Source organism: Tetrao urogallus, assembly GCF_951394365.1.
Source record: "Tetrao urogallus genome assembly, chromosome: Z".
Taxonomy (NCBI): Eukaryota; Metazoa; Chordata; class Aves; order Galliformes; family Phasianidae; genus Tetrao; species Tetrao urogallus.
This window is the reverse complement of record NC_136816.1, coordinates 54,390,809-54,415,728: the sequence shown is the minus strand read 5'-3', so window position 1 is coordinate 54,415,728 and position 24,920 is coordinate 54,390,809. Positions and strand designations below refer to the sequence as shown.

General features: G+C 35.4%; 1 protein-coding gene across 1 annotated transcript in view; it reads left to right on the top strand.

Annotated features, from left to right (window-relative positions):
• The window catches only part of ERBIN (erbb2 interacting protein), a gene marked incomplete at its 3' end in the record, with an annotated part of 50,784 nt that overhangs the window by 5,586 nt on the left and 20,278 nt on the right, over positions 1–24,920 (top strand). The window contains 14 exon segments of the mRNA XM_079549005.1: positions 6,911–6,989; positions 7,756–7,845; positions 12,445–12,501; positions 15,158–15,221; positions 16,963–17,037; positions 18,311–18,455; positions 18,886–18,958; positions 19,863–19,992; positions 20,329–20,444; positions 21,415–21,484; positions 22,389–22,488; positions 22,641–22,762; positions 23,281–23,451; positions 24,178–24,360. Coding sequence (XP_079405131.1) covers positions 6,911–6,989; positions 7,756–7,845; positions 12,445–12,501; positions 15,158–15,221; positions 16,963–17,037; positions 18,311–18,455; positions 18,886–18,958; positions 19,863–19,992; positions 20,329–20,444; positions 21,415–21,484; positions 22,389–22,488; positions 22,641–22,762; positions 23,281–23,451; positions 24,178–24,360 — 1,475 coding nt within the window.

Sequence of the window (24,920 nt, the reverse complement as noted above, 5' to 3'; positions counted from 1 at the left end):
GTCAAGCACTTTTGAAGACCATGAGTATGTGTATCAAGTAATAATAATTTCCTCTGATGAGTTACTGTTGGTGGAAGTGATGAGGCATTTTTCATTTAAATAGATCAAGGGGCAAAATAGGATTCTTTACTGTCTGAACTGCTGAGAACTTGGTTTTAAGCCTTCAGATGAAAAAAAAAAAAAACTTCACATTTTTAATTTTGCGAGTACTCTCAGAAATGAATTTTGGAAATATTAAACCTGAATCAGCCTTCTAATAGAAAAAAAAATAGCATGCAGATGATGAGAGAAAGCCAGCTTAAAGTATGGCACACACATGAGCATAAAATGTTAATTTTTTTATGAGATCAAAGTGCTGTAAAAAAAAGCATTTTACATTTTCAGTAAACATTCTATTGCCACATAATTGTATGTAGCTGAGTCCTCATGTCATTAATAAAATGAGCATCGAATATATTTCTGATGCTGTATTTTGTTGTAAATCTAATTATACTGTAATAATCATCACAACCAATAAGAGTATATTTTTCTAAACCATAAAAATCTTTCTACTGAAGTATTTTTTGTTTTCTCCCTTTTTTAAAATGAGAGCACTGTTTAAGTTGTACTTCTCAGGTTTATAAATCAACTAACATTCTTGCACTAACGGATAGCATAAATATCGTGCTTCTCTTCTAGAAAATACCAAGCAGACCTCAAAATAAAAATTGAGTTTCTATTTTTCATTTTATAAACCTTCGAATAACCATAATAGAAGGGAGGACAAGTGTGAAAGGAAACTTTTAGAGCATAGAATTGGAGAAAAGGACTTCATAAAGTGAAGATGGAGAGGTGAATAGGCTGAGTTGTATGTAGGTACTTGTCAAGTAGTTCATTGAGTCATAAAATCTGGAAAAGACCTCTAAAATAAGCTAGTCCAACTGTCCACCTACCACTGGTATTGCCCATTTGATACTACATCTTCACATTTCTTGTACGCCTCCTGGAATGGTGACTCAACCACCTCTCTGAACAGTCTGATCCATCACCTGTCTACTCCTTCAAATAAGATTTTCGCTATATCCAGCCTGAACCTTCCCTGGCACAACTTGTCCTATTACAAGAACAAGCTGGCACCCGCCAGGCCAGCTTGTTCAGGTCATTATAAATGGCAATCATCCCCTAAGCCTCCTCCAAACTGAATAATCCTGGCTGCCTCCATTGCTCCCCATAAGACCCATCACCAGCTTCGTTGCCCTTCTCTGAACGTGTTCCGTGGCCTCAATATCTTTCTAGTGGGGAATGGGGAAGGGCTCAAAACTGAACACGGTACTGAAGATGCTGCCTCATCAGTGTTGAGTACAGAGGGATGATCACTTCCCCACTCCTGCTAACTACACTGTTTCTGATACAAGCCAGGATACCATTGACCTTCTTGGCCATCTGGGCACACTACTGGCTCATGGTCAGTTGAGAACTGACCAACACCCCCTGATCCTTTTCCTCTGCACATCTGCTCTATCCCAAGTCTGTAGCGTTGCATGGGTTTTGTTGTGGCCGAAGTGCAAGACGTGGTGCTTGGTCTTGTTGAACTTCATCCCTTGGCCTCAGCCCAGCTATCTTGCCTGCTTCAAGTGAAATTAAGGAAATCCAATGGAGGATGTTTTTAGATTCTTACAAACATTCTGTAAGATTTTTAGATAAGAGACCTACAAGCAAATATTTTTTTCTACGAAGGGAACTTTTCTATTTAAACAAAACAGAGAGATTAAAGGCTATACAAATAGGAAAACTTACACTTGCAAGGAATGTTACTAGTTTAGTGTGGTTGTCATTGTATTCCTTGTGAAATACAAGTAAAGCAACCAAAACGCAAGGTATAGCAAGTTTCTAAAGCTTTGAGATATCGAATTTTAGAACTAGATGAAAATCTATTTGCAATAGTTGCTCTTTACTCTGAAAATGATTGGTTTAGAATAGGCTTGCACTGAATAAACCAGAGGTGCCTGTGCTGCTTTGAGATCACTAGTGAATTGTGTGCCACCTTGCATGGAGAAGTCAACCTTGTGCAGGTCTGGAGCTGCAGCTCTGAGCAGGAAGGTACTGCTGTTTTGCTAGCTGATCAAATATCTGGAAACCAGAGCTCCTGGCTGACTGGAAACCAGTGGCAGCAGGGGACTAGGTAAGAGTTTTAGGAAGATGGATGAACTCTAAGAAGGAGCAATGGCTGAGTAAACATTGTGTAGCAAATTAATTGGTCTGTAAGATGCTACTTTATAAGTGTTGCTTTTAATACCACAGGTATGCAGAAATCCTGAATTAAAGTGGATTCTACAGCTATATATGAATACAGACTGAATGTGACTGATAGTTCCCTTTGAGTTTTCAGTTTAAATTCCATGCTTAGGAACGTTTTTCATAATTTTTGGAACAGTTGTGTGATCTTGAACTCTGGAAGTATTTTGATTGCCATGTTTAATCCATATTAGCTGTCAGTATAGCTGTAGCAAAAGGCTGAGTGGGAAGACAAACAGAAGCTGTGTTTTTTTTATGGTGGATCTGCTTTCAGTCTGGTCCTCATAGCTGCTCGTCCAGAATTTAAGACCAGGATGAATAGATTAGCTCAGGGAGGCATGTGTGTAATTACGTTGCTTTCACATTCATGCAAACTGGGCCTGCGTGTTTGCCCATATCCCCTATGCTTGGAAGGATGCAGAATAGAAAAGGTGCATGGAGGGCAGTAGTTCCAGGTGTTTTGCAGCAGTAGGTCTGTTTGTTGTTGAGCTATCTGTTGATCGGGGTGAAAACCTGTTTTAATTTTCACACATTTCCTACAAATCAAAACATCCAGCTGTAAACTCTTTCCTTTGGGGTCATTACTCATGTGACTTGCACAGTCTTACATTTGTTAGTGGTTAGGAATTGAACTGATACTTTTATTTTTTTTTCGCAAGGCTGTTTTTAAAATCTTTAGATGTGGGGGAAAAAAGAGGTGGAACTTCGTTTTGAGGTAATGCCACCTCTGTCTCTAGCAGTAATAGTTTGAGTAACTAAAGTCTGGAAATACCAGTCCAGGCATTTTTGAAGAAAAATGTGAGTACATGATCTGAGTGCAAACAGCAGTGCAAATTCTTCCCAACGACAGTAGGGGTGAAACAGCAGTGTACTAGGATGTCGGCTTTATGCGGGCTCTACCAGCGGTGGGTATGACTACGCTGTTTTCCGTTAACCTAGAAATGCCGATATTTCTGAGTTAAAAAAGTTTCCTAATGGATAGTAAAGGTGCTTCCAGTTTTCTCGGCCGTTCTGCAGTTAACACTGTCCTCGGTGATAAGAAAGAATTGGTGTAACTCCAGATGGTGAGTGGGACCCCAATTATGCTTACAACTGCCTTAATCCAGACTGAATAAAGAGAGGGACATTAGTGTGTATTTGCTCAATGGTGCTGTGCCAAAACCATCCTTTCCCTCTGGGGAGTTAAAGATCAGGCGAGATTCTTTATTTCAGCCCTGCTATGTGATCCAGAACCGAGGTCGATTACATACAGGTTTCTGGCCGTTGACCTGAAATCCCTGTGTGATTTCTTTGGTCATATGCTTCCGGCATGTGCTGCAGCTGGTCTGGGGATCCTGATTAACCACCCTTCTGTGGGTTATGCTAGCTGGCTGGCGAGTGTAGCCAGATAGAGTTCTGAATGACGAATGCTTTCTGTTTTTGGTGCAGTCCAGACAATAATTTAGATTACATTCCTTACCTAGCTGCCAGCTTTTCTTTGACAATCTTCCAGGCCCTCACCCCCGTGTTTTTTGTTTTTAATTGGCATTTGTAGTAGAAACTGGCCAGTACACTTGAAAACGCCTGAAATTTGGAAAAGCAGGTTGGAAGGGACAGACAAGTAAATGTGAGAGCTATTATCTAAATGTTATTTCTGTGGAAAACAGCAATGCAAAAAGAACTTTGCTCTTAATTCAGTTCATAGAACCTGCAGTTAGCATTAAAAATGGCCAGCAAATCTTATTTTCTCTTGTTGTGCTCTGGAATTGGTCAAAGTCCACAAATGTGATGGTTTGTGATTTTTGTAAAAAATAGTAAACATTATCTGTAAACCAACTGCAGCACAGAAATGGAATTGACGTGATTGTTACCATGTAAAATAGGGAACAGCAGGCTAAGAAACCTAGCTACGTGTTTCGAGGATGGGATAAAGCTGTAGTAGTCTAGATAACCCACAGATCAGTAATCTGATTTATCTTCCTTTTCTCTAATGCTTAAGTGTGTACTTAAGGAAGCCATAAAAGATCCTAAAGGAAAATTAGATTTGAAGCAGAATATGGGTCTCACTTTGTGGTGTCCACTGCATCAGATCCTTGTGTAGGATGGGGAGGGGTCATAAATTAATTAGTATGGTGTTACAAATGGAGTGTGAAAAGACATATTCATGTAGACCCTTGAGATTTGTTGAGCTGTCTTAACAGAAGACAATTCAGGACATTTAAGTATAGATAGCAAGCAGAGAAAGAGCGGATCCTCTTAAAAATGCTTCTTACAGCACTTGGATCTTCTGTCACCTGCTCACAGTGTCTTTCTGCCTACTCTTAGTGACTTTTCATTTTGTTTTATTGGTGGGAGAATATTAACTCAACATTAACTGCACACTTGAGGGTAAAGGAAGTATATATGAAGAGAAGAGACTGTCTGAAGGTTGTTGTGTAGGCAGTTAGCACTTGCTGATTTCCTGTCACCTGATGGAGAGGAACAGCCTCTGAACCTGTACTGAAAGCATGTATATTTAATGCTACTTTCCTCATGTAACAATGGCTGCCACCATTTATCTGACTGAAGTGTTGAGTGAGTTTGTAAAAACAGCATATATGTACCAATCCTGGTACAGTGATTTGAACTAAGTTGCTGCTTCATTGTTAGTTTTCTTGTATCTGTTGAATTTCTGTTGTTAATTTGTTGTTGGAACTGTTGCTCCTTCTTGCCCAAGGCATAATCAAACAAGAGACTATGGTAGAGTACTCTAAATTTGTACGAAAGCATTCTGATCTAACGTGTCTGTATTTGGATAGCTAATATTGTATTTGGCTATTCTTTTGAGTACACTCTCCTCTCTAGATGTGCTATGTGTTTTGTTTTCTAGGTAGTTATTGCAAATCTTAGTCTTCTGTGCTTCAAAGAGTTCTTGATACAGACAGTGGCTACATTAGTAATAAATGAATTTTGACATCTTGGAGGAGAACAGTCTTTGATCTGAGGAGAAAGCCAGAGCCAGTATTGTGCCTGTCTTTCAGAATAACTAAGCTTAGAGAATCTCTGCAGTTCTAACAATAGATCTAATAGCATAGAGTGAGACAAAAATATTGCGCTGACTCCAAGGAGGAACTTAGCAGTGGTTTACTGTGATTATAGTAAACATGATTCATTTTAAATGGACAAAGTTGCATCATCAGAAAAAAATTGTGCGACTTCATCTAGACAGGTTTCACCTGCTCTAGGTTTTTGTGCATCTGGTGTGGTAGAGGACTGTCTGTCAGATTAGGTGCCTTCCATTTGTGTGTTTGGAGAAAGAGGCTTCTTGCTACAACAGGAATTAAAATAATATATCCTTAAATTCCTTGGAAATGTTTCCTTTAGTATAAAAGATGACGTGGCAACAACAGGTTAACATTTCTTATCTTTACATGCTATTTTTCTCATCTTTTTTTAAAGCTACCTTCAGTCCTGAAAGGATTGCTGTTATTTGAGAAATGAAGCTTCTTTACATTATAAGCATATAGTTTTGATTTTGGGCTAAAAGGAATAAAGTTAATCAGTAGTCCCTGTCTTCTCCTCTACTGACCCTTTTTACAGGTCTACTCAAATTCTTACTACATCTGGTATGAGTCAGAAGTAGTTTTTAATCATCTGGTCTGACTAATGGCTTCCTGTCAAGAAAGACCTAAAAATCTGCTTTGATGGCGTTAGAGTTTGTCCTTAATTGGAATTGAATTAGACATAATGACTTTCCCCCCTGAACATCATCAGTGTATTTGCTGTGAAAGAATGTTGTTGGTTTTTTTTTTGACTATTTGTCTTGTGAGATGGCAGCGTTATCTCTTAGGTCAGAATGTACTGTGTCAGTCTTGTTAACTGCACAAACAGAAACCCAAACTCTGAACACGTGTCCTGACCTATCAGAACAATGCAGTGGTACATTGCAAAAGTAAATCTTGTTGTGGTACCATGGTTTTAGTTTTTTTATGGTACGCTGGTAAATGAGGTGAAGGTCTTAGGGAACAGAACGGAGCTCAGAGCTGCCTTCTTACTGACGTGGTGCATACCCATCTTCTGTTTTCAAGGCCTGGATAGTCAGCTTCAGACAAATACAGCTGTGGTTGTGAATTTATTCATTACCATTTCTATAGGCTATTTTAGAAAAAAGAGGAGATTCCTTATTGTCTTAGCCTTTATGCAAGTGTATCTGCAGCATTTTTTTTTTTCCTTCTGTGCAAATAATTTGAAGCTAGCAGCAGGGTATGTGGTAGATTTTAGGAGATCTTTTCAGAACCATGAATGCTGTAAATGTACTTTCAGATTTCAAGAAGTAAATTTGGAACTAACAGTCTGTTCTCAGGTACATTACAGAGTGCAAGTTCTGTAGTGTTTGGAAATATCAGTAAGAATTGTTACACTGTCTCTGAAATGTTGCTTTGTGGACTCACTGTTATGTAATGAAGTACGCGAGAAATAGAATAGCAATGAAATTGATTTCGTGTAAAGGTGTTTCTTTCGTGAAAACTTACCTAAGGTGAAACATTAAAGAACGAGTCCATCGGCTTCCAGATGGGTTGCTTTTTATCACCAGCAGTTTTATGTGCACCATTTTTTATGTCTGTGTTGGAGCATACTGGTTGAACACTGTTTCCCTTCTTGTCCATGTATTTTGCAGGCATACAGGAGTTTCCAGAAAACATAAAAAACTGCAAAGTCTTGACAGTTGTTGAGGCCAGCGTAAATCCAATTTCAAAGTAAGTTTGTAATTTTTATGGTACTTATTCATTTACACAAGCTCTGATGAATCTCACATGTGCTCCGGTCAACTTTTTGTGAGCCAGCTCTTCTAACTGGAGGCAGGGAACTGAGGCACCCAAGAATTATTTTTATTATCCTCATTGTGCTAAGATGCACTTTAGCTATGCGACTGAGTAATTTGCCTAGCTTAATAGGTTCTGTCAGGCATCCTGCATTATATCACATGGCTTCGTCAGCTTTTTTTCAGTTCTTTGCTTCTTTAGGAAGGTAGAGAAAAATGATCAAAGTTTTGTTTCTTAAGAGCAAATTAATTTCACTCCAAAATTTGCACCACAGTCTTTAAGATAACTCAATTAATACAGACTATCCATCATTTTCAATAGCAATACAAGTAATTTTGCCAAAGTAGTGCTACTGGAGTTATGAACTTCATGGAAGGTAACTGTTTTGGGGTGAGAAAGCTATTGCATATATTTTAATTCATCATATTACCTGTAAAAATATTTTTTCTGCTCTAGGTGTCAGGAGATCATAAGTACATAGGAAAGAGCATGTTTTTTGTTTGTATTTTTGTTGCCTATAGATACTGCCCTCAACACTTAAAAATAATTTTCAAACTAGTTTCACATAACCACCATACCATATAATGTAATATGTGTCGGTCTTCAGTACTGTACTGTTCTTTCATAGAGCATTGAGTCAAATGCCTTGAATATAATGGAACTGAAGGCTCTGTACTACTTTTTTTTTGTTTATTTACAGGCTTCCGGATGGATTTTCCCAGCTGCTAAACCTAACGCAGCTGTACCTGAATGATGCATTTCTTGAGTTTTTGCCAGCTAACTTTGGCAGGTGAGCTGCATTTGAAACATAGTATCTATGTTTAATTTCAAATCTGTGCAGAACATTCTCTGCTGCTTCTGGAGCAAAGTGCAGACTGGAGAAGAGGAAATGTGCATAACCAATTTTATAAAATAACCTATGTTATTTTAAAAAACATCATTCACTATCATTTTTCTTCATTGCTGTCCTCTTCTGTAAAGCTTACAGTGTGCTGTAACTTCTTCAATGGTTAGGCAAACTGTGAAGTCATTAATTACTGCTAACTGGTTTAGGATTAATTATTTACTGTGGGCAACTTGAAAGCCATTTTTCTGATACTGTGCTTACTGCTTCTTAATAGCCATTAAGAATACATCCCTGCTTTAAAATAGAGGTATTGACTTAAAACATCCTGGCTTGTAGCAAAGAGAATGAGACTGAAATGAATGCTTCTCTCATCTGTTGTTTTTAATCAAATTCAACATATTTTGATGTAAGTTCACATGTTTACTAATGGTATCACACAGAACATATACAATTCTATCAGAAAGTAATTTACAGAAGAGATAAATTAGAAGATAATATAACAAAATGTGTAACTAAACTATTGCTGACAATCTTAACACTGGGACAAGTAAAGCATGCATTTGACTTCTGCTTAGAACTACATGAGCTAGAAAGAGGGGGATTTCTATACTGCTGATTTAATACATCAGAAATGTTCTTTCAATTGGGATTTCTGTTCTATATCATGATAGCTTTTCTTTTCTTTTAAAAGCTTTGTGTTTTTGGGTGGTTGTTTTTTTTTGTTTTTTTCTTTTTTGTCACATCAGTTACATGCTTCTTTTCCTCAACCATATCCTTTCTTAAGGTACTCTGAAGCTGAGCTATGTTCTACCAAAATTGGAGTCAAACTAAGACAAGTCATTCTGATTCCTCCTCCATCCTGTGCCATGTAAAGAAATCATAACTTTATCATTTGTTGACAAATGGTCTAAATTATTTTTCTCTCTGGTATCACAGGCTTTTCTCTGCGCCTTGTATTAGTAGGTCTTGGAACTAGTTTCAGTTTTAGTTATTTTTATTTGTTTGTGTAATGATGGAGGACTACAACATATGTAACTATATTTAGAATTCAAATTGAGATCTCTTAATGGCTTGTACAATGTCATGATTATCTTCTTGTTTCTCTTGGAAATGTCAGTGATTACACTCTAGTGTTCCTCCAGTGCCTTCTGCAGCTGCTGAGTATGGCTTCCCACACATGATCATCTTATGCATTGGACAGCTCAGTTAAAAAGGAGTGATTATCCTACAAGGAAATATCAGATATGCAGATCTATAAGCAGAGTAATTTAAACCTGAAGCTCACTGTGCATGACACCTTCAAAAGAGAAATTTCATTGTTGAATGTTTAAAACAAAGAGGTGTATCCTCAGCATCATTTTAAAAACACTGAGAGAGCTGTCTGTACTGTTGAGTTTTGCTTCCAGAGAACTTCCTTTATGATTTTACTTTTAATCTTGTTTCTCAACAATTTGCAGCACCAGATATTTTAAATAGTGTCTGATCTGGGATATCTTTTTAAATTAAATATACAGTGGAGATTGAACTGACATCTTGATTTAGTTACACCTAAGTAAGTTTGCAAACTCATGCACATCCTATAGGTTTTTTTTATATTTGGCATGCATTTGAGTCCTGTTTCATTATTAGTTATGATTTTAGAAGAGTACTTCTGCATTTGTAAAGCTGCTAAAGAAGTGAAAAATCAGGATTCTCTCCCTGTGAAATATTAGTTGCTATCCAAGGAAGTTACACAAATCAAATTATGAAGAATGTATTAACGTGAGTAAGGTATTAATACACAGATTTTCTTTTAAATAAAAGTTATCCCTCTTTTATAATGTAAATTAAATTGGTTTCATAAGAACTGTGCAGTAATAATTTTGTTAATTCCATTACATTAGGCACACTTGAATAATACTCTCCTATTGCTTTGTGTTTAGGCGTTACATAAGTATTTGTGGCTACATATTTTCACAGCTGAGAGATTATTTTCTTTTGAGTATGACAAATCATTGTGATTGGATGGAACAGAAAATATGTATTTTGCCATTATGACTTATTTTCCAAACTAAATATTAGTTTTTTCAGTCTCGTAGCGGGAATTCAGGTACTTAGCATGGGTCTATACACCAGCAAATCAAAGAGCAGCTAGGCTAAATATTTGTTGTGTGTTATTACATTAAACTTGAATTAAACCCTACTAATAATGGAAGAAATGGCAACTGCTTGAGGCCATTATTTCAGGTTAATTACTGCAAGAAAATCGCTACCTTAGGTACAGCCTGTATTTCCCAACTGAAAAGACTGAAAATATTTAGCTAGCAGCCTTTGCTCTATGCGTAACAAATTAGATATTTGTATCTCCAGACTCTTAAGGTTAGCTGAAGAGAGAGTAGGACATGAAATAAGGTCCCAAAGTTGTGAACCTTTCTGTCACCAAAGACAGTCTTTTAAGCTCACACGATTAGCTTATTAAAAGTGTCTACAGTGAGTTCAGGCAAAAGTCAGTGACGTGTGAGTGTACCTATTTATAGCTTAGCGTAGGAATGCCTCTCTTATTTTCAACTAAGAAATTTGACTACGTACACGTGTTGTAAGGAAATACTGAAAACTAGCTGTTTTCCCTGTCATCAAAGCTAAGCACCATTTGGGGCCTAAGGTAGTGTTTGATTATGGAAGCCTTCCCAAAATTTTCCCAGGTGACAGGTGGTAGGGCACAAGGAAATAAACTGAAGTTATGCTAGGGAAGTTTAGATTTGATGTTGGGAAGAATTTATTCGTGGAAAGAGCACTCAAATATTGAAACAGGCTGACCAGGGAAGTGGTAGAGTCCCCATCCCTGGAGGTATTTACAAGATGTGGCAGCAAGGGACATAGTTTGGTGATGGGAATCAATAGGTCAGGTTGACAGTTAAACTTCATGATCTTGAACGCCTTTTGTGACTTTAAAGTAGGAAGTTGTCCTTTCCACTTCTGTTTTAGGCAAAGCAAATGGCTTAGTAGCTTCTATTGAGCTTTTGAGCAAGTGTAAGAAATGTCTTCCGTTTGATTTGCTTTTTAACTGTTCTGTTTTCACTTTTTTTTTTTTTTTTTACCTCTTGTTAAAGGAAAGGTAGAACTCCTTGGAAACCGATGTGTTTTAAAACACAGAAAATGTATTTCTTAATGTAGAGTAATGCAAATTCAGGTCTCCAGCACTTTCTAAGTGTGGATGCTTGTGCAGTCCCCTGTGGGCCAAGTCTGAACAGGATTCAAATGCCATTTTGATGTGGGTTGCTTTTGCAGCCGCAGTAATATTAACACAGTTGGGGCAATATCCTGTTATTCAAGGAGGAAGGAGGTTTAATTCTCCAGTTTTAGATGCCCACTGTCGAGTATTCTTAAGTCTTGTTACAGGTTTGATTTTTCTTTGGACAGCTTTCAGGGAGGAGGTTCCTCTCCAGCAGTTGCTACCAGCTGGCAACTATGGCTTGCCATGCTGGACTTGATCAAGTTCTGCTCTATTTCAAGGCAATGGTTGCAATCTTAGGTTATCTGTAGGACTGCTACTTTCAAAGGCATACAAAAATGAGAGAGTGTCTTGAGAAAAAGCAAATATTGTTTACAGGCTTTCTATTTTTACTTTAAATATAGTTATCACACCTTAATAAGTTTTCATCTGTGTCTTTAAAACATACTTCTGCACCTTCAGGAAGGACTGGTCTGTTCACCAAGCTCCTTTTTCAGTCCTGGAGCTTACTATCCTGTTTTGTCCAGGCAATCTGTGTATAGTTCTTGTCTTTATGAGCTTGTCTTTTTTAAACCAAATTCAGGGCTTTTTTTATGTTTCACTTAAGAGAGAGTCTTGTCACTTCTGTCCTAATGCAAACAAAAATCTGCTTGGGACAGTAGGTTGCTTTAATGTTGAGTCTGCCTTGAACTTATCTGGACCAAGCAATTCAGTTTGTGATTTAGAGGTTATTTATATTGCACCAAGGATTTACTCAGAGAAAGGTCAAATTACCTCCTAGCAGAAATATCAAAATGGATTAAGAAGCTGACTAAAAACATAACATGAAAGGAAATCCAATACGAGTTTAAAAGTTGGCTTTACCTTTTGGAAAACCACGGGTATTCCACTGTTAAGGCCTTTCACATGAAGTGCTTTGATAAATTGCCTGTATTAGAAATTTATCATCATAACTTTTGCAGAGTGATGCTGCCTTTCTCCTTCTATTTCACAATTACTTTATATGAGGACACCATATGCTAATGAATCCAATGAAATGCTTAAAAAAATGTAGGCTGAGGGAAAGGAACTGTGTTTGAGGTGCAGGAAGATCCAGTTTGTTTGCCATTATGCAAGAACCAAACCTTAATGAATAAATGAATTCAAAATAAAATGCAGATTTCTGTATAAAACATATTTGTATTCTTTACAGGAAAAGATTTAAAACTTGTTAATCTCTTTTAAAGTGTAAGTTTAGCAATGCGAACAAGTTCTGAGATTGTTTTTTATGGTAATACAGAATAGTGTGTGATAATTTGTTACTTTTTTTTTTTTTTTTTTTTTTTTTACAGATTAACTAAACTCCAGATACTGGAACTTAGAGAAAACCAGTTAAAAATATTGCCAAAGTAAGTATGTGAAATTCGTATGAAACGCTTTGGAGGGTTTCTACTGTAGGTATGCTAATAAATTAATACATATAAAAAAGCAGACAGCAATTTAAAATTTATAGCTAAGCAACTAGAGTAGCTTCTTACAAGAAACTTTCCCTTCATAATTGCTGAAGCTAATTATCCCAGCAGACTGATTGGTCTTCATATACCTAAGTTTGCCTGATTTTCTTCCCCTCTCCCCCATGTGTTTGTATTTTAAAGTTTCTGCCATGTCTAGCTCTGTAGATTTCTGATCCTACTGTAACTCTGTTAAGTCAGAATGTGGTCTTTTCAGGATGAGTCTTGGGTATCTGGAGATGGTTTTTCTGCGCACAGCGTTTTAACATCATCTTCTCAGAAGCAGCTGGGGAAACTGGGATTGTAGGAGAAGGTGCTAAGTGTTGTATGTCTCTATTCAGCGCACATGTTAGCAGAAACTTATATGAGTAGGCTGAGATGCGACTTTTTCAGCCCTTCAAGTACAACAGCCAGTTTTCCTAAACTAAAATGGAACTAAACTATGTTTCATTCAAATTCCCTTTTTGTCTGTTTAGATATCATACTGTGTCTGCTGATTTAAAAATGCCAAAACATAAATTTGGAATGCAGTATATAGTATCAGAACATGTGATTTTTTCAGGCATGATACCCGTTAATGTGACAGAAGTGCTCTCCTTCCTTCTTTCTGATGACACTAATTTTTGATAGAAAGAAATAACGACATGTAATTTGGGATAGTGACTCTATGGAGAAAGTATACTTTAAACATATAGCTAATATAAGTTTTGTTTACAAAATTACTGACTTTAATTGCCACTGTTAACATTAATAACATAAGTTATGTGCGATATTTTTTAAAAGAGTAGTTTACAGAAGTCACTCTGATTTATGCAACTTCTCTTAAACCTGCTGGGAGTTCTTTTTCTTCACTTCATTGTGTTTACGTTTCCATCCTTGCTGGAAAACTGAACAGTAGCTGTCATGAGGATGTCCTCTGCAGCACCTTCTACGATACCTGCTGAGCTGCTGCCTTTATTATTTTCTTATTCTACTCTTCTGGTTCAATTAAGAGAGATTAAAGCTTTGGAAGCTACTGTACACATATAATTATGTATTTTGCTACAGTGAGGCACTACAATAATTTATTATTTGTGTAATGTACACTGGGACTCAGTTGCTTTAACCAGTGAAGTCATCTGTATCCTGCTTCAGCTGTTATGTCAGAATAGAAACTGATAGACAATTATAACTTAGCTAGGTTTAAAAACTGTGTGCTGTGAAAAGAACATGCTTTAAGTAGTGTATAAAATCACTTTTTTAAAAAACTAATAAGATGCAGCATTATATGCCAATATTTTTGCTATGAAAAACAAATACTGTTTTCTTGTTTTCCTGTTCTCTCTCCTTTTTAATGTGTTTGTACTGACAGTTTCTTTTGGATTTATAAGGAGGGAGATGTATTTAGATAAATACTTAGCAAATCAACTAGTCTTCTTGCTGAGTTAAAAATGCACATAACTTAACATTAAATCATAAAGCACTTAGAAGTCTGGTAATCAAAATAGGTAATTAATGCCAACGTACTAAACAATATGGGAAAGCAAGTAGATGCTATTTTAAGAAAAGATTGCTGTAACATCATAGCTGGAAGTACTATAAATTAGGCAAGTAGTGAGGAAGGCATCTTACAAAATGTTTATATGTTTTATAGTTATGGATATGTTTGTTGGATGAGAGGCACTTTTGCTTTTGGCAAAAATACAAAGAAACAAAGGCCTAGAGTCAGTAAAGTTTTTTTATTATAGTGCCAACTTTATGCAAGATATGTTCTATTCTGGCTCTGTTGTAAACAATCTAATGTATTAAAGTAGAATGGAATAAGCACAACTAATTTCCATTAAGGAAATAGAAATAGAAATAATTTGTATAATTTTACATTTGTATAAATTTGTATAATTTGTATAGTAATTTTGAGCAGATACTCTCTATTGAGTTCCTAAAGTAAACAGAAGTGGAGGGAAAATTTTGACAAAACATTGCCAAAAGAAGGAATCTTGCCCTGTCTCAGTGATTGATTTAGTCTTTGCTATCAACTGGTTTAAGAGGTACTGATGTGTCATGTAATCCAGTTTAGTAATCTAGTCTCTAGTTTTAGAACTAGAGGAATAATTAGGATTCCATTCTGTGTTCCAGGCTGCTGACAATGTTGAGTCAATGTAAAATGTGACAGTTTTCATTGTTATTTTGATTCAACAGTGGGCCTTGTCTGTTTTTGGTAATCATTAGGAAGTGATCTTTTTTGGGGGATAGATGTCATGATTTTAACAACAGGTGAAAAGTTGAGGCAGTTGAAGACTGACTTGACTAAATTAATCTTTATCATAAAGATAACTCTAGTGGTCTTTAATTATTGTAAACTATTCCATAGATTAATTACTCTTTGTATGGCAATCACAGCATGATCATTAATGTATGGTTAGTTGAACAGTGTACAGATTTTATCTTATTTAGATACTAATCTATTTACAGAACAGCATCACTACTTAATACTGACTCAAGTAATATATTTGGATGAATACTGGAAGATTGTATTTTATTAATTCTGATTCTTGTTAATCCCTTTCCCGTGCAGAACCATGTCCAGACTAACCCAGCTGGAGAGACTGGACCTAGGAAGTAATGAATTCACAGAAGTGGTGAGTTTTATCTAAGTAGAGCTTTGATTGTTCTATTAACACCTTTATTAAATAATCAATTTGTAATCATTAGATAAATGTAAAAATTGTCTCAAGGATTCTGCTACTGAGCAAATATTATTGATATCTATGCTTCTGTATGGGGCCTGTTTTTAAAATTGTGCATTTTCTTTTGCATATGAGTGTGTTTTTGAAAACAAAACACTGTGGCATAGTGGGACTAATGTGCCACTTAAATGTTAATGGTAGTAGATGTATGATTTATAAAAGTAATGGCTTGACTTACAATAAATTCTGAACACTTATTTTTTTATCTTGTTTAGTGTTACAGTTCTATGAAAGCTGTGGGTGACTTGCCTTTTTAGTGGGTATAAGCTGTTTAGATTCAGGTTTTTTAGGTTTGAGTATTATTGAAAGAAAAGAAACAAAGTGAAGAAACGCAGCCCATAATATATATAGTCAGGATTTGACATCTGTCTGCTTCTGTGAGTACTTCCCCATATCAGGGAACTGAAATAGAAGAATAGTGAAATATACTGACCTACTACATGAAGTCAAACCTCTGTGCGCTACCAGTGGGTACTTCATTAACCACAGATCATAAACAGAGGAGCGCTTGCCTAGCTGTGTGGCTTGTTAGATGCAGAAGCGCATTTGAGGAAGTGTTCGCTGGTATCGCAGTAATGAGCGCTACTGCTGTAGGCTCACTGCAGTGTAGGTATGCCTGTGAGAGCCTGAAATTAACATACGCAGGCCTATGTTATGCTGTAACAGACAGGAAGTAAAGACTATGAAAGCACCTATTTGTATATACTTCTGTCTGACTATGTTATGTCTCCCAACCTTTTATTTGCAAGGTTCAACTGCTGATGACTTATTTCATTAGGATCCTTTGGTAAAATTATAAAAAGGGCTAGAAATATGGGGTTTTCTTGGTTTTGTTTTGTTTTGTTTTCCATCAAGATCTATCTAAAGTGTAGTCTTCATTCACAGTTATTAAAAAAAAAAAAAGAAAAAAGAAAAAAAAGTTTTCTCTTAGAAAATTATTTATTGAGTGCCAAGACTGCAGAAATGCATATAGCGATACTGTAGATTTACAATATAAATAAATGGAGCTCTACATTTAACTGAACTTGGTTGTAGTTGTTCGGAAGCAGTACAGCATGCTTTGTATTACTTTCTCAGGAGGGAGATTTAAATGGTAAACACCCATGCTGTATATGCTTTCCTATGCATTATCTTTCTCAGATACAGTAAGTTGCAATGGGACCATACCTGGTACTTCATTTTATGAATCAAACGGTTTACTTGTAATGTGCAGATGCACCATTTGTTTCCCAGTTTTCTAGGTCATTATTTTGTCAATTTTGTCGTTTCTGAAAAACAACTCTTCTGGGCTGATAGAACTTAAGTATTTTTAGACCTCCTTCAGGAGAAAGAGAATTCTATGCAAGATGAACTTCTTGTATGCTCTAGCTGAAAAATAGCAGTGACTGTAAAAGATGATACTTTCTACGAAGATTTTAGTTCTATGAAGACTTTAGTAGAATGATCAAGTTTTCATCATGTTTTGTATATCTGGTATATATATTTCAAAAAGTAAATTACCTGTTTTTTTAATCAACAAATGAAACAAACGTATGTAATTAGACATTACTTATGTTAATTACATATATATGAGTTGCTGAAGATTTTTTTGCCTTTTTAAATGACTATTTTTTAAAATGGTTTCTCCTTACAGCCTGAAGTGCTTGAGCAACTGAGTGGGTTAAAGGAGTTTTGGATGGATGGTAATAGACTAACACTTATTCCAGGAGTAAGTTCCCTTTTTTTTGTTTTAAACATGTAGTGTTCTAATTTACAGTTGTATTTGCTTTAACAGCATATATATTGAAGTTGCTGTATAATTTTAATGTTACTTAAAGCCAATAGGATAAATACTGCTTAAGGCTTAACTAACCTACTTAGAAGTTGTCACTGATCGTGATCGTTTTTGTGCACAGCTTCTTTTTCATTGACAGTTCTGTCACCTAAAAATCACGTTCCAAATTGAGAAAGGATTAAAATCCTAGATCAAATCTTGATTCAAACTTAAGGCTGCCTAGTCCTTCCAAAGAGGAATTGTTTGCCTTAAAGAGCAAATGAGAATATACAGAGTAAATGTCATGTGGCTTTTTGACTTTTTACTAGCAGTGCCTGTAAAGCAAACAGCGGCAGCTGAGGATTCTCTGCTGTGTGTACAAATTCCTGAGAAAACATTCTGACGTCTCTCAGTTGCTTAGGGTCCTGGGTGACGTGTGACTGAAGTACTAGTGAACCTGTGTTTGTGTTCTAGTAAAGCACTGTTGGAAATTTGGGAAGCAGCTGGTATGTTTTCAGACTTAAAATCATTAACAGTCTTTGGACATGGAGCTTTCTTGTTTGATCAGTAGTCCTCTGATACTGTAATATCTTCACTGTCTTTCTTCACTTCAGCTAATTATTCCTTGAGAAGAGTTGAGTATACACTGAATTTTTCTATTTCATAATAAAATAAAACTTCTGTGTGAAAGCGAGTGCACTCTTTCCCTTGTAAAGATTTTAAATACTTGTGTGTACAAATCTTCATATGTAAATGTAATACAAGATTTACTTCAGCATTTTTTTATCAGTATAATGTACTGGTTCACTGTTATTGCTTTTGAGTTTATGTAGAATGCAACTTTATACAGAATTGAAACTCAAGCGTTAGGAGACTTAACATGGGTAGTATTATCTCCTTTTGTTACGCTGTGTGCGTCTGTGTTGAGTCTGTTCTAAAGCTTCTATCTATCCATGGTGACTGATCATACAGTTGCATTTAAAACTGACTTCAAAGAAACCTGCAGAATAACTGGTGTGTTTTTGTATGTAGCAACATGTTAAGCATATGTATTAGCAGAAAATAACTCATCATAAAGATAGGATATTCTGCATAAAATTGTTTTATCACTGTAAATACGTTTTCACTTTTCCTGTGGTATTACATTTCAGAGATAGTTTGTAGTTAAAACTTCTGGCTCTTGTTTAGAATATGCACTTCCTAGTATATTATTTTCTATTGCTTTTAGTTCATAGGCACTTTGAAACAACTGACCTACCTGGATGTTTCTAAAAACAACATCGAAATTGTTGAAGAAGGTATTTCAGGTTGTGAAAGCCTACAAGACCTATTGTTATCCAGTAATTCACTTCAGCAACTGCCAGAGACTATTGGTTTGTATTTTCAATTAATTCATGAATTAAAAAGTTTATGGTTTAGTCACAGAACACTATATAAATAATAAATATATAAAAATAATATAAAAATAATAAATATATAAATAATATTTTAGACCTACATGTTGAGTGTTGAAGTTCCAGTTTTGGATAAAGTTGAATAAAACGTAATTGATAAGCAATTGTCAACAGTAACGGAGCTTGAAAAAATAAGTGTTTCCTATGACTAGTTTGCAGTAAGCTGGCAGATTAATCCTGTAAGCTCACCTTACCTTTTTTAGTAAATATGTAGCTCTACAGGAATTTCAGGGAATACAGAAGGTATATTTCCCCCCCCAACTTAGGGTTAAAACTAAATTTAATGAACTCCATTTTGTTTTGAATTTTTTATTTATTTAGTTTTTTTTTTTTTTTTTTTTTTCCACAGGTTCCCTGAAGAAGGTAACAACTCTTAAAATTGATGAAAATCAGTTAATTTATTTGCCAGACTCTATTGGAGGGTATGTATTTAACCTAAATGAGATGCCAGACTGCTTTTCTGCAATCTTTTCTGTAACAATGGTTCCTCTGTTGAATGGTTTACATTTCTCTAATTGATTTATTTCCTTCTATATATTAATGTGATAATGAAACTGGTAGCAAATGGTTTGTATCTATTTTTTGGTTCTCAGTATGTATTCTACATATTTAAATAATATGTATCAAAACCTACGTTTCCCACTCATTAATGAGGCCACTGATCTATAAAAGAAGTAGAATTTGAAGGGAAACAACATGGTTACAAAGGTATGCAGCTGCCTTAAAGTGTTCTTGCCTTTATCATAGCAGTGGCCATACTAAATGTGGCAGATGATAGAACTGGTATAAAAAGGCCTGGAAATTGTAAATCTAAGCATGCACAATTATTTTTCACCTGTTTATTAGCGGGATTTTTTGAATGTCTACCTTCATGTTCAGCAATTCAATTGAAAAGTCCCAAATGATGACAAAAATAAGTGGTTCATAATTAAATGCTAAACTGAACATGGATATTTGTTCCAATGTATTTTCTCCTATTGTAATTGATGTAAGTTAAGTATTGCTAGAATTTACAAAATACTACTCTGCCAACATGTCTTAACATTCACTGTTTCTTAACTCCCATTTAGCCATTTGTCCTATTCTGATTTTCAGTTCCTTGACCGCCTCTGAAAGCTCTTGTCTGATGTCAATAGCAAGATTAAGAAAAAATAAGAATTTAGGCAATTAGTAAATGAGTTTCTTGGATTCTAATTTTAGTTGAGTATCAGTGTTTCATTTTGAATTTCATTTGCAATTGATACTGGTATCAATGTAATTTAAACTTAAAGCATTCCGTTATTTTTGGATGAATCAACCTGTAGAGCAGAGTATTACTTTTTTCAGGTTAATATCAGTAGAAGAACTGGACTGCAGTTTCAATGAGATTGAAACATTGCCTTCATCTGTTGGGCAACTATCTAACATAAGGACATTTGCTGCAGACCATAACTTCTTAACTCAGCTACCACCAGAGGTATGTATTTAGTTATAAAACTGAAAAACAAAGTATTTTCATGGGTATTAAACTGCATTGTTGATACATATTTTATTTGGACAACAGATTAATCATTCTTGAGTACTTTTTGTGTATATTTAATGACAACGTTTACAAATATACAAATAAATCTGAAAAGTTTTTGAAGCTACTAGTAGAAATCAGTACCAATTCTGTTAGAACTAAAGGGATAATATATAAAAATAAACCTAATTATACTAAACAAGATAGCTGTAGACCGGTTGTTTTAAAGTAATAATAGATTGTATTTTTAGAGCTGTGAAGGTGAATTAATTCTCTGGATTCTTTTTTCAGATTGGAAATTGGAAGTATGTAACGGTATTGTTTCTGCATTCAAATAAACTTGAATTTCTCCCTGAAGAAATGGGTGACATGCAGAAATTGAAGGTCATCAACCTGAGTGACAATAGGTTTGTGAGCATATAATTCAAGTAAAAATCATATAAAATGCAATAGCATTGAGCGTATTTTAGTGTAACTGGTATCTATCACCTGGTATCTATCGGATGTAAGTAGAGCCATTTTCTGAATGTTCTGTGCTACCTGTCATTACATCCCTCAATTCATAATCTGACTGCAATGCATGTATTTCATTTATTGTTCTTCCACTTTAAGAAGCTATGTTTCTTTGATTAGGCATATGTTTGATTTAAGTACATGCACTGACATGTGGCTTAGATATGCCAATGGGTATTAGTATGTATTTTTTAATGGAATTCATTTGTCTATCCTCTTAAAATTTGCATTTGGTTTGTAGCTAAAAAATTAATAGCTTCCTGTATTGCATACAGGGGACACAAAACAGAAGTGTTGCGGTATATGATGCTCCCCAGCATGTGTTGGGGAAGAAGGAGGAAAGAGGCGTTTTTAATTAGAACTGGTCAATAAAAACTGGCAAAATGTCTTTTTGGATTCGTCAGTTTGCAGAATTGAAATGTATTGGGAGAGAGAAATTTGAACTCTCCCTTCTGTTCTCCAAATCTTGTTTCTTTGTACTCTACCCTGAGCCTGATTTTATTCACACTTAAAAAAAAAAAAAAAAAAAAAAAAAAAACCCACAATTTTAGGTGTGACCCTTTTTTCTTAATTTTAGTACCTGTATATATTGTGTATATTGAAGGATTGCTGAGGATTCTTCTAATTAAAGTATAAAAATAAATAGTATTGATTTTAAGTTCAGTAATTGATTTATATGCAGTGCTGATGGCTGTCATAAAAATTGTGTTCAGGTTATTGACATGAGATAAATTCAGTTTGCCTTGTCTCATTTTTGCTAAAGTAGGCAGAAATGCATATTTAAAAAAAAAAAAAAAGGCCCTTTAACTGTCAAGTTGTAGTATTGATAAGTGTGTTTTCATAAACTTTTATTGCAATTTGCAGGCTGAAGAATTTGCCATTTACCTTTACAAAACTGCAACAGCTCACTGCCATGTGGCTATCGGACAATCAGGTAAAATATTCCAGGAGAAAAATTACAGACAGATGGTTGACTTTATTCCTAATTGAATTGATAAGTGATCTTTTGAATATTAAGTGAATTGTACGTGCATAAGTACTTCCTTGACATTTTGTCCATTCTCTCAAAATAAACAACACTGGGTCTCCCTTACTTTAGAGCTTATCTGGCAAAGCTTTTATATGAAACACAGTTTCACAGATGTTGGAATTTCTTATTTGTCATCTCTTAAACAAGAAAGGTGGTATTTGAAAAGTTGTTAGCACTTAAACGTATACAGTGGTGTGCTGCAGTTGCACCACTGTAGAAGATTTGCATAACCTCTTTTGTGCTAGGTTGCTTGTCCTACCTTTGAACTTTGTGGCTGTCCATATTTCAAGCTATTGAGAAGTAACTTGTGTACTCATGCCTTGTCTTACTCCTCTATATTCTACCAATTTCCTGTATGGCACTAAGGCTTTCAGGCCTTCCAGAAATTCCTTGATCTCAAGTGTGGTATACTGAAAGACTTCTGAAGAGTGAGAGTTACCAGTCTGATATCAATATTATATTAAAAAAAAAAAAAAGAGCACAAAATTTTACTTTATATAGCTGTCCACAGGTGTAGATGACTAAGTGTGTCTGTGCATCCCAGATCAGCTTACTTTGGGACAACAGTAAGTCCTAGCAAAAATAGGGTTTGTTTTTTTTTTTATATCCAGTTTATTCTCTTGAATTTGTTTTTCTCCATTCCCAAGAAAGTCATCTATTGACGTGTATTAGCAACTTCATTCTCTGAAAATTATTCAGAGGGAAAATGAAGACTGCTCTGCCTTGCATTCTATAAGTTATGTAGATAATCTTTACTTTGTACATGCATATGTTTTCTTAATGTAATTTTCTTTGATTTGCTTCTTAGTCAAAACCACTTATCCCCCTTCAAAAAGAAGCAGACCCTGACACACAGAAAACTGTGCTTACAAATTACATGTTCCCCCAGCAACCAAGGACTGAGGATGGTAAGGATTTCTTTTTCAACTTACAGCATCATTAATTTGTTACCTTTTCAACTATAAATAAAAAAAATGCCATCCAGGAAAAAGAAGAAAAAAGAGGACTTTTATTTTGTGTAATGCATCCTATTCTTACAAGTGCTTGTTTTTTTCTTTAGTTATGTTCATATCTGACAATGAAAGCTTCAATCCATCTTTGTGGGAAGAACAGAGGAAACAGCGTGCTCAGGTGGCATTTGAGTGTGATGAAGACAAAGATGAGAGAGAGGCACCACCTCGGGTTAGTACTTCATTTATTTTTTACTACTGGTGTTTCTCTCTCTCTCTTTTTCCCATTGACATTCCTGACTCCCCTCCTTTTTATTCCTTTGACTGCTGACTTAGCTCTGCTGAAGAAATCAAGACTTCATTTATTAGTTTAAGAGCATCAAACTGGGCTATTTTTTTTTTTCCTCATCATTAAAATGGAGCACATAATTATGAAATTGCTGGACTGGTGCTGGTACAGGAGAAGGATAGCTGGGAAATAATGGTTAATTCTGATTTTTATTTAAATATATAGCAGTTGCCATTACTCTTCCTGTTTGGTATCAACAGACAAATTTAAAGCAAAAATAATTGATTTGTAACTTTGCTGGGTTTTCTAAAATTTTTGTTAATCTAGGTAGATTCAAACTGCAAAGTGGAGATTCTAGGTTTTGCTCTGAGTGTTTTGTTTGAATCTATTGTCTATTTTAAAGCTTGATACTTTAATTACAGCTTTTAATTAAAATTAGAATATTACTTTTTATTATACAGGAAGGCAATTTGAAGAGGTATCCAACTCCATATCCTGATGAGCTGAAGAATATGGTCAAAACAGTGCAGACAATTGTACATAGGCTAAAGGATGAAGAGTCTACTGAAGATGTTGCTAAGGAATCAAAACGAGAAAGCCAGACAGCTTCTGTAAAAGATGTGGGGGTAAAGGTTAGATACAATATTATCTTCTGACTTCACTGAAACTTCCAAATATCTAGATTGCCATTAATTCTTTTTAGTTCTTCTCTGTCCTCATTAATGCTCTGCATTAAAGAGCAGGGCTTACCTCTTCATCATATTAGGAATCACAGAATGTCAGGGTTTGGAAGAGACCTTGAAAAAACCATCTAGTTCAGTGCCCCTGTTGGACCAGGAGCACTTAGATCAAGACACACAGGAACACATCCACACGAGTTTTGAATGTCTGCATTGAAGGAGACCTTGCAGCTTCTCTGGGCAGCCTGTTCCAGTGTTCTGTACCCTCAGCATGAAGAAGTCTGCAATATATGTCTGCTTGGTGTTAGCAATTTTCCTCTTAACGCTGAAAATGAAGATGTAGTGTAATAGGTGGTAGGACTGCTGGGCATGTCTTCGCTCGCTTGTTTTATTGTAGATACTCTTGGCTTTTTTTTTTTTTTTTTTTTAATTTAACTGAAAGTTTAGTGATATGAATTGACGCCAGTAGGGATGAGAGCGAAACCAATTGGAAAAGGGTGAGGAGTACAACGGGATAGTCTAGAGAGGTTTCTTTCTATCTCGTGTATTTCATACTTGCTCATTTCAAACATCATCTATTTCATAGTTTTCCATAATATGTAATGTCAATTCTTGATATCATATGTTATTGAAAAGGGTTTCAAAATGTTTTTTGTGCAAATGTTCTTAATCCTGTAGACTTCCGAAATTGTTCCATTGAAGAATAAGGCTGATGAGAGAAAGCAGTATTCAGCAGGAAGCTCTGTGCAGAAGCCTACTGAACCAGAAGCTGAGCACTGCACTGCAAATTCACAGATGGCTGCACTTGTTAAAACCTTGCAGAACACAAAAACAATTGTTAATCATGAAGACACGCTTGAGGTGAGGCATTGTGATGAACATTATAGCAGTCAAAGAGTTGTGCTGGTGTTGCATCAGACTTGTTTCTAAGAGAAATGAAAATTTATGTTGACAAAAGCAGAAAATTTCTATCCACAAGCACTGTTAGTACAGAAGGGTTTGTAATGCAATATTATTCTCACTTTATCTATATTATAAGTGCAAGTTGAAAAATGTAACAAAAAGTGCATAATGAAACTGTAGGCATTTAAAGAAAAATAAGCCAAGCTCAAAAATTGGTCTAAGTAGTAAGCTCTGGGAAAGATTCTTTCTTAAATAGAATTTTCTGGTTTCCACTTGATTTTCAGCACCTTGGTAAATAATTGATTGTGACTTACTGAAATGTCAAAATATCTTGTCAGTAGGAACAAGCAAAATCTTGAGTATGTAAGTGATCATGCCTGTTCATTTCAGTTAACAAGTGGGCTTTAAAATATGTTTTTGTATGTATTTAGTAGTAAGATATATTAAGTATGACTTTTTTTTTAAGAAATAAGACACAGTTTCTGAACTCTTTGTACATCTGTGACAAATGTATATAT